Source organism: Xenopus laevis, chromosome 1L (genome assembly GCF_017654675.1).
Source record: "Xenopus laevis strain J_2021 chromosome 1L, Xenopus_laevis_v10.1, whole genome shotgun sequence".
Taxonomy (NCBI): Eukaryota; Metazoa; Chordata; class Amphibia; order Anura; family Pipidae; genus Xenopus; species Xenopus laevis.
In genome coordinates this window covers 47,233,457-47,244,258 of record NC_054371.1, presented here as the reverse complement: position 1 = coordinate 47,244,258, position 10,802 = coordinate 47,233,457, and the positions used below count along the sequence as shown (strand labels likewise).

General features: G+C 37.8%; 1 protein-coding gene across 2 annotated transcripts in view; it reads right to left on the bottom strand.

The window, feature by feature from the left end:
- Positions 1-2,422: 2,422 nt before the first annotated feature.
- casp3.2.L (caspase 3, gene 2 L homeolog) overlaps positions 2,423-10,802 on the bottom strand; it is a 28,115-nt gene continuing 19,735 nt past the window's right edge. Inside the window, exons 5-7 of one of the 2 annotated variants that reach the window (XM_018251735.2) lie at positions 6,447-6,622; positions 4,488-4,608; positions 2,423-2,847 (exon numbers count right to left, since the gene is read on the bottom strand). In XM_018251735.2, the coding sequence (XP_018107224.1) occupies positions 2,618-2,847; positions 4,488-4,608; positions 6,447-6,622 (527 nt within the window). In that variant the 3' untranslated portion in view covers positions 2,423-2,617. 2 annotated transcript variants of the gene reach the window in all.

Sequence of the window (10,802 nt, the reverse complement as noted above, 5' to 3'; positions counted from 1 at the left end):
TATCAAGTTATAAAAAAAACAAAAAACACAGCACCCATGATTCATAATCAACATTTCAGAAGCTTTTGGAACTAATTTATTATACCATCCCTTTAAAAACTGTGACACAAAACACCACAACAATCTATTTAACTACATGCACTACTTTTAACCTTTTCGGGTTTTCTTGTCAAATTTATAACATAAAAAAAGAAATGTCTTGCATTTATTTTCAAGTATTCATACATTTCATAAAGCTCAATGTACATAACTAAAATGAACACCAAGCAAAAACATTCCCTATAGTTTTAGCACTACTGTAAAACATGCAAATCAAGTTTTTAACTGCTAAACATGATATTCAGTAGTGCCAGCAGTGGTGATGAAAACATCTTATGTACCTATATTGAGTGTTACAATAATATTTTTTTGCAACCTTATTATAAGCAAAGTCCTGAGTCCAAGAAGTCAGAAAGGCCTTGTCTTTAATGAGATTACCGCCATAAAGCACCATAAACTGCTGATGGTGCCAGAAATGAAGGAAAAATGGTCATATAACTGCAAGCAATGCATACACACACACAAAGCTAATGTTTATGGGTGTGTATTGCTTGTTTTTTTTCAACATCATTACCTTAAACAAAATTGGGTTCAAGAAAATGCTTTAGTTACTGATATACAGTTGTAGCAAGCATAATGTAAGTGATATCTTATATTTGGAGTAATGATTTGTGCTCCATAAAAGGCAATCACGACCCTGCTGTATTTGCTCTCAAGATATATACTTTATATTATATTGAAGATATATTTTTGTTTTTTATTAGACCTGCAACTCTGCTTAGTGCTGTTGGTATGCAGTCATGTTTTTTTTTTATGGAGAGAAAAAACAGACTTCTATTGTAATGCATGTATATATATAACTTCATTTATATAGAGCTACTAGTACAGTGATCCTCAACCAGTGGCTTGTGAGAAGGTTGTTGCTCACCAACCCCTTGGACATTGCTCCTAGTAGCCTCAAAGCATGTGCTTATAAATCAATTCCTGACTTGGAGGAAAGTTTTACTTGCATAAAAAACTGATTTGTGACCAAACAGAGCCTCCTGTAGGCTGCTAATCCAAATATGGGCTACCAAATAGCCAATCATATGCCTTATTTGGCACCCCACCCCCAGGAACCTTATTCATACTTGTATTGCTCCCCAACTGATGTTCTCTCTAAGCTGTGTGCTCGTGCATACAATTTTGAGGCCAGCGATGCACAACAAATTGTGGTATGTACACAGAATTTTGTGTGAAAATATGTTTTTTTGGAAACTGCAAATAAAACAAGTTTAGGTAGTAATTCTCAGCAATTAGGTGTTATTCACCAGCTATTTAAAACATTAGGGTAAGGTCACACTGGGCGTTTTGGGGAGATTTAGTCGCCTGGCGACTAATCGCGTTGTCTTTGCGGCGACCTATCTCCCTGAGAACGCCTTTCCTCACTCTTGCGCTGGCTAGAATGAAAAATCGGCAGCGCTAAGCACACGCGGAGATTCGTTTTCCGAAGTTGCCCAAAGTTCCCGCCTTCGGGCGACTTCGTAAAACGAATCTCCGCGTGTGCTTAGCGCGACTTAATCGCCCCGAAACGCTCAGTGTGACCTTACCCTTACTTAATTCTTACTTGAAATTTTTGCATACAGCAGAAAAAAATTGCATGGAATGGATTTTATTTCTGTTCTGGCTCAAAATAAACAAAGCAACTTATGTACTGGCTAAAATTACAAAATAGCACTAAAAATGCACAAGCCAGCCTGCTTGCATATAAGAGAACTTTACATTTAAAATCCAGAAGATGACAAAGTAAACTACTATATGTGTGTTAAGGAGCATGTGAATCTTTAATACGAATGAAACTGATCTGGTTGGGTTATGGCAGTTATTTATCATAATATCATTTAAAGCTGCAAAACAGCAGCTAATGCTTCAATTAATCAGATGGTAGTTCTCCCATGTATATAGATGACAAGTGATTGCTCTGGTATTTTCTCTCCTTTAGAAACAAACCAAAAAATTGCAGAGCATGTCGGTAGCTGAATCTTAAAATCTTCATTTATTGGAAATCATTAAAGCATAAATGACAGTGACATGTACCCCTACGCTTGACGTGTTTCATGGTGTCTCGCCACTTCCTCAGATGCTTCTGAGGGAGTTGGCGAGACGCCACGAAACGCGTCAAGCGTAGGGGTACATGTCACTGTCATTTATGCTTTTAATGATTTCCAATAAATGAAGATTTTAAGATTCAGCTACCGACATGCTCCGCAATTTTTAGGTTTGTTTCTACATGATATTGGCCTGGACCGGGAGCTTTCTGCGTGCAAGCACACAGGTTTGCTGAATCTACACGTGCAGGTGAGAGAAGGGGGAGTGCTCCCATTTATCTTTCTATTTTCTCTCCTTTGACAAACAAGCTGCCAGAAAAATACAATGGTGTATGTGAACTCACTATTCCTTTTGTCAGTTGCAAAGTCTTTTCAGATTACGTTTGATTGTGGGTTCCACTTCTATGGAATGAATGATACAGGATTGCTATGAATTGCTGGGTGCATCCTACTTTGTTTCATGATGCAGTTAAGGCGCTTAATTATTCTCTTTACTTAAAGAAGTAAAAGGCTTTTGTGAGCATGGACACAACACAAGGAATTTGCTTCTTTGCATGAAAAGTTTGCTGACTTGAAAAAGACTCAAATTCTAGAGCTACCATATGGTTTACACAGGTCAGAATCTGGATAAGTTCAAGATGTGGTCCATATAATTTTAGCATTTCACACAAAGACTGGATGAACCAGGAACCATTCATTGTGTTTCTCCATGAGTAGTACCCTAAAAAGAAACACAAGGTTAAAATTACATAAAGCCCAAAGTTCCAACAGGATTGCAGAAACATCATGTATTATTTTCTGGGAAGTTTACAGGATATCAAGCACTGGGAGACATTAACCAAAAAAATACTTCCCTGTCATTATTATCCTTTACAAAAATATCAAACAGGCATCTTATACTGCACTTTTTACAGAAATTATATATATTTCTGATTTATATAGATTATATCTGATTCACATTAGTCCAACCCCAGTGGTTCCATAGCGCATTCACACTCACTTTGAACAATTTTATGCAGAGCTAATTAACTTTCCTTGGTTTTTGTGTGGGTTAGCAATGCTAACCACTTTACCACAGTGCTGCCCATCAGACTAGGATGTGTGTTCCTGGATACTCTGCTTTTTGGTGCTGTCCCTCCATACAGTGGGGGGGGGGCTCCTGTGCAATGTTCCCTCTAAGCTGTGCACTCTTGTACACTCACAAGAAATTGTGGTGCACACAAAAAAAATTTCCATTTATTCTGACCTGAGCACAGTTTTTAAAAATGCACACACAAGTTTAAAATGTGCGCACAAAAGATTTTTTTTGCGCACATAGCCAAGAAGAAATTAGAGGGATTAGAGGTCCTGTGAGCTAAAAACTCTACCCATTTGCTAGATAAGTGAATTGCTCACAATCTGAAAAAAAAGGAATTATGCTTGTCATAGAAAGTATTGTTCTCTCTCTGTCCCAAAATCTTCTAGAGCAGTGATCCCCAAACGACAGTGCTCACCAACCCTTTGGATGTTGCTCTCAGTGGCCTCAAAGCAGGTGTTTATTTTTGAATTTCAGGCTTGGACACAAGTTTTGGTTGCATAAAAAACAGGTGTACTGCCTAAATAGAGCCTTCTATAGACAGACAGTCCACATAGGAGCTACCAAATGGCCAATCACAGCACTTATTTGGCATCCCAAGGGATTTTTTCAAGCTTTTTTTTTTTTTTTTCAAGCTTGTGTTGCTCTCCACCTCTTTACAATTGAACAGTGCCCCTGTTCTAAAGCATCCCCTCAAATGCCCTCCTGGCACACATTATCCTATGTGATAATTCTCTAAATGTCCTCAACTGTTTTTAAGGAATAGGCAGACAACTCATTCTACAAAACGACCATCTACTCCAGTTCTTGAAGGAACGAATCGAATATGCACAGCATACAACAAACTGTAATCAATTACAGCCTTTAATTCAGCTTCCTTCGGTCTCGATATTTCCAAAACAGTAACCCAAGATATTCAAATACCTAAATGCCCCCACATTTTGTAAAGATTATAATATTTTACTGCCATTAGTGTAATTTGATAAAACATATTCTAGCTGTAATAGAGAGAATCAAACCCTTGATTATTCAAATTGTAACAATATAATAGTTATGAATACCCTCTTTCATACATAAATTCATAAAACAGCATATAACAACTATTAATCTCCGACTATCCAGAAAACAAACGACCATGTTATAAGTAATTATCTCTGGCAGAAAAAGCTATGGATCAATTTGTCAGTCTAGCTAGAAGAAACATAGATGAAACAAATTAACCATTTAAATAGTATATATATGTTCCCTTCAAACCAGTAATTGCTGAAGAGCCAAAATTCTCATACCAGGAACTGTAGAATAGGCATATAAGAAGTCGGCCTCCACTGGAATCCGATGGGTCTCTTCCCCTGGTTCACTGCCACTGTCTGTTTCAATGCCTGAATCTAGTTCTGTTCCCCTGCATGCCTTTGGAAATGGAAATAGAAACATCCAAAATAAAGACATTTAAAGGAAACAAACTTCAACTCTGTTATGCACACTTTGCCATAAAGTATTCTGAATGATAAACAGGACCATCATCGCTAGTATATTATAAGGCAGGGGTGCCCAAAAGGTATATCTGGATCTACCTTTAGCTTGTGAGCAGTAGATCTCAAGACACTGTCAACAAACAGATTTTCTAAATCACCCTCCTGTTTCATTCTTTTCATTCAGATATTTATTATGTTAAGGTTACATAAGGAATAGTTGTTTGTTAAATATAGCAATATACAATTTCCCATCAATAAATTTAAATAATTGTTTCTATGGAACAGAATGCTAACAATGCTTTTATGGATGTGGATCCTAATGGGACGCCATCACTTAATGTATAAACCTCACATTAGAAAAGTATGGGCACTCCTGTTATAAGGCCTTTGGCTTTGTGCTATTATCATGGCTTCTCATATGTGTAAAGTGGAAGTTCACTTTTACATTAACTTTTAAGTTATAGATAGGATCAAACTTTTTATTGCTCTTTTTAGGGTGCTCACTCTGCTCTTTTTAGGGTGCTCACTCTGCTCTTTTTAGGGTGCTCACTCTGCTCTTTTTAGGGTGCTCACTCTGCTCTTTTTAGGGTGCTCACTCTGCTCTTTTTAGGGTGCTCACTCTACTATTTATCTTCTGTTTTGATATCAAAATTCCTCTTATTAGCTTCGGTATTAAAAGGAGAACAAAAAGTAGGATCATGGGGGTGGGGATTGGTATATAAATTGTTAGGCAACCCCAGGCGATTATAGCCACTTGCTTCTTATTCCGTGCCATGGTGGCATATTCATTTTTAATAAAAATTTAGCACTCCTCAATGATTTTACCTTTCATTCTACTTTATCTCCTTGCAACTAGATAACAGTTTAACCCCCCCCCCCCCACGAACACTATGGGGCACATTTACTTAGCTCGAGTGAAGCATTAGAAGGAAAAAAACTTTGAATTTCGAAGGTTTTTTTTGGCTACTTCGACCTTCGAATCGAACTAAAATTAACCCTCGATATTTGACCCATACTTAATGTGCCCCTTAGAATAAAAAAAGGATGACCAACTGTGAGTTGTTTTACAATATGTTGTCTACTGCATAATACAAGTGAATTTTAACTAAATATTTTGCAACCAAATTAGATTTTTACCCTATTTCTAAATATTTCTGTTTTGTGGGATATGTGCCTTTGGCAAGCACTGCAGCCATTATGGGTTTATATGCTTTGCAGGAGATTTCTTCACTTATTTCACTTGCTGCCAAACTCTTTGAATTTCCATTCTATGCAGATTCTGAAGGACAAGAACACTTTACCGCAGCACAGCAATGGTGCCCAAGTAAATGTTATGCTGCTACAGGTTTGAGAATCTCATAAATGTTTCACAATATATAAAATGGAAATATGGGGATGAGGTTTTAAACAATTTTTATAATTTTTGACACTCTCCATTTTCCTATAAGAATAAAATGTCTTGTACCTTATGGGCAAGCTAATAGAATGTTTAAATATTTTCCAGCAAATGCTAGATATGGCACCCAAAATTAACAGCAGGACTCCTTCTACAAACAATAAAATCCCTAAACATCGTATATAGCATTTCCATTGCCTGTATTCTATGATAAGGTGAGCTATAGCTAACCAGGGCTGTCATTAAATATAATTTTACACAAGAGATGCATAATTTCATCTAGAGATATGTCGGCATACTATATGTAAATGTTCCACTTCAAAAAAATATTCATGCATGACCCTGGAACTCCATATGTAACTTCAAATTCTAATTACCTGGATGAAGAATATTTTGGGTTTTCCTACAAGAGTCTTGCATCGGTCTCCTCTGAAGAGATCCGTTAGATTTTTTACTGGTATAGGACCATCAACTCCATAAATCAAACCATCCTCTCCGTGGCTCAAAATAGCACACGCAAAGGAACTTCTCTTGCTATGATCTTCCTCAGACACTGCAAACATGATTAGAAAATGAATCATTAGTTATGTGATGCCTAATTAATAAAACTATTAATAGTTAATAGAAATCATTTAATGCACCATTTCTATAGAAAATGTCCAATTTATTAAAGAGACAACAGACCTGCACAAAAAGCGTGAACACGTTTATAAGATTTCAAGCTGCCTGGTTACTTGCACAGACTTAAAGGGCAACTGTTGAGCAAAAATATTATTGCCCTCGAGCTCCTCTCTCCGACAATAAAGACCTCAAAGAGGTGCCTACACTGAATGAGTCATTGATTTCTATTGAAGCAGAGGTATTAGGCACCTCTTCGAGGTCTTCATAGCCAAAGATAAAAAGGAAACTCAGAAAAAGGGGGCGGAGCTTCACTCTAGACAAAAAAAAATTGCTAAATTAAGCCACTTGTAAATTAGAAACCAAATAAGGCTCAATGCAGGGAGACAGTATTTTATTCTGGGGGATGTTTAGAGTAAAAAACCTTTTATAGGATAAGCATTTAAATGATTAACAAGCAAGTCTTTAAATCTGCTTGAAAACCTGGGTTGTATTGTAAACGATAAATAACATCCAAATCCTTACAATGAAAAATATTTTATTAAAAATTCATTATTACCTGAGAATGAATTTTCTCGAAGAAAAAAAAAAAATTATTTTGCATCCCCATAAAACAAGATAATAAAGAAGCACATAAAAAAATTTTTTTTACAGACATCCCTGTTACCTGCATCGAACAAATTCCTAAAATACTCAACTTTAAACCCAGATAATCTAACATGCGTAAACTATGGCCCTCCAGCCGTTTTAGAAATTCGGCTCATTCCATCCTGTAACTGAAAATGCTACCTGGCTGTCTGGGCCACTACCAGGCAACCAAAATCAGTTGCAAAATGCCGTAGAATTAACTTATACTAGGATTTTGATATTCTACGACTTTTTATTTTTAAAGGGAAACTGACAGCAAAAAAAAAAAAACTTATTTTAAAAAAATTATTCTTGATTTGAAGTTACCTATAGGTCATGCTGACTGTTTTCTCCTTAAACTCCTTAAAGGGATACTGTCATGGGAAAAAATTTTTTTTTTCATAATGAATCAGTTAATAGTGCTGCTCCACCAGAATTCTGCACTGAAATCCATTTCTCAAAAGGGATCCTGTCATTGGAAAACATGTTTTATCAAAACGCATCAGTTAATAGTGCTACTCCAGCATAATTCTGCACTGAAATCCATTTCTCAAAAGAGCAAACAGATTTTTTTATATTCAATTTTGAAATCTGACATGGGGCTAGACATATTGTCAATTTCCCAGCTGCCCCAAGTCATGTGACTTGTGCTCTGATAAACTTCAATCACTCTTTACTGCAAGTTGGAGTGATATCACCCCCCTCCCTCCCCCCCCAGCAGCCAAACAAAAGAACAATGGGAAGGTAACCAGATAACAGCTCCCTAACACAAGATAACAGCTGCCTGGTAGATCTAAGAACAACACTCAATAGTAAAAACCCATGTCCCACTGAGACAGTTACATTGAGAAGGAAAAAACAGCAGCCTGCCAGAAAGCATTTCTCTCCTAAAGTGCAGGCACAAGTCACATGATCAGGGGCAGCTGGGAAATTGACAAAATGTCTAGCCCCATGTCAGATTTCAAAATTGAATATAAAAAAATCTGTTTGCTCTTTTGAGAAATGGATTTCAGTGCAGAATTCTGCTGGAGTAGCACTATTTACTGATGCGTTTTGATAAAACATGTTTTCCAATGACAGGATCCCTTTAAGCTTTTTTTCACTTCATAAATCCAGTTCTGCATCCGACTGTGGCCGAATGTTGCAGCCAGACTGCCCGCAGGATCAAAGCTTCCTTTTAATACAAGTATTGTACTGTTATTACTACATTAAGGGGCAGATTTACTAAGGGTCGAATATCGAGGGTTAATTAACCCTCGATATTCGACCAGGAACTAAAATCGTTCGACTTCGAATATCGAAGTCGAACGATTTAGCGCAAATCCTGCGATCGTACGATCGAAGGATTATTCGTTCGATCGAACGATTAAATCCTTCGAATCGAACGATTCGAAGGATTTTAATGCAACGATCAAAGGAATATCCTTCGATCAAAAAAACGCAGGCAAGCCTATGGGGACCTTCCCCATAGGCTAACATTGAGTTCGGTAGCTTTTAGCTGCCGAACTAAGGGGTCGAAGTTTTTCTTAAAGAGACAGTACTTCGATTATCGAATGGTCGAATATTCGAACGATTTTTAGTTCGAATCGTTCGATTCGTAGTCGAAGTCGTAGTCGAAGGTCGAAGTAGCCCATTCGATGGTCGAAGTAGCCAAAAAAACACTTCGAAATTCGAAGTTTTTTTAATTCGAATCCTTCACTCGAGCTTTGTAAATGTGCCCCTAAGCCTCTTAAACTACTGCTCCCAGCACGTCACTGGGATAAACTATAGGCTGAAAGGCAGAGAGAGAAGTAGAATGAATATCGCGAGTCTTAACCATAGCAACCCGAGACAGATACAGAACTCAAGCATCGCTGGGGAGGAACAGTGTTTAGCGCAGGTATATTTGACACTGATGTGTGTAAATTATACGGTTTTTACATGCAACTGCTGTCCAGTGACTTGGCTGCTCTGCATAATAGGGAGGTATAATATTGTTCGGGTTGTTAAGATGGATCACACAGGTTGTTTGTTGCCACCAAATTCTTTTGAGACGAGCAGAGCAGATATTATATGTTTTAGGAAATTATATCTCTAAGGGTTCTGAGAACACAACTTCCTAATAAGACTCTACATTTTTACTTTGGCCCATATACATGCTACAGATTTCAGGTTACCTGAAAATTCAAGCAAAGTACTCAACATGGCTTCTAGGGACCCTTGAATAATGATGCCCAGTGTATGTATGCCCCCCAGTGCCACCTGTTTGACATCTGATATGACAATTTGCCTTGTTTCTAAGTAGATTGTACATTCCCTTTAATTCTTTGTAATAATCCAGTAAATAATAAATGTTAGTCAGCCAAGGGCTCTCTCTCCCTCACGCTGTCCCCCCTCTTTGTAACTCGATTCGATGTATGTAAGGTGGGAGTACTTTAAAGCAGGCAGCAGTCTGCTATCTAGTTACAAAGAGGGGGGGCAGCGTGAGGGAGAGAGAGAGAGGCCCTTTGCAGCAGGCAGGAGAAGCTGAAAGGGAAACTGAACGAGAAGCTCCGCCCACTGCATGACATCATCATTCTGACAGGAAGCAGGAGAAAGCTACAGTCTGGCTGCCACAGTCGCATGCAGAACTGGATTTATGAAGTGAAAAAAAGCTTTAAGGAGAAAACAGTCAGCATGACATATAGGTAACTTCAAATCAAGAATCATTTTTTTTTTTTAAAGGAGAAGGAAAGGTTAAAACTAAGTAAGCCTTATCAGAAAGGTCCATCTAAATATACCAGTAAACCCCCAAAGTAGTGCTGCTCTGAGTCCCCTGTCAAAAGAAACACTGCATTTCTTTCCTTCTATTGTGTACTCATGGGCTTCTGTATCAGACTTCCTGCCTTCAGCTTAAACCTCATTGCCCTGGGCAAGAGCATGCTCAGTTTGCTCCTCTTCCCCACCCCCTCCCTTCTCTACTGTAATCTGAGCCCAGAGCAGGGAGAGACTCAGGCAGGAAGTGATGTCACACCATGTTAATACTGCAGCTCCTATCCTAAACAAACAGAGAGTTTCTAGAGCTTTTTACTCAGGTATGGTAAAACATTCTACAGAATAAATATAGCATTCTAGCTTGCACTATTGCAGCTAATCTATTGGCGATAAAATGCCTCAGTAGCTTTCCTTCTCCTTTAAAAGAAGTTTTTTTGCTGTCAACTTCCCTTTAAGACTAACTTTTTAAGTAATGGCTGGAAAGTAATAATTTGGGCATCTTTGATTTATATATTGCAGTTATTTATTACAATCTGACTATGGCATAATAAAATATGTTGCAGAAGCAATGGTCGCTAGATGAATATGTAGTCTTTCCAACATAGACAAACGAAGAGGCTGTATGTGGGGACATTTCTGCCACTTATTTTATTAGAAACATACAGGCAGTGCATCTGAAGAATGCCACAAAGTATTATAAGAATGTGATAAAACAGGTCGGTGCTGTGCTTATCAATGCTTACTGAACAGGGCAG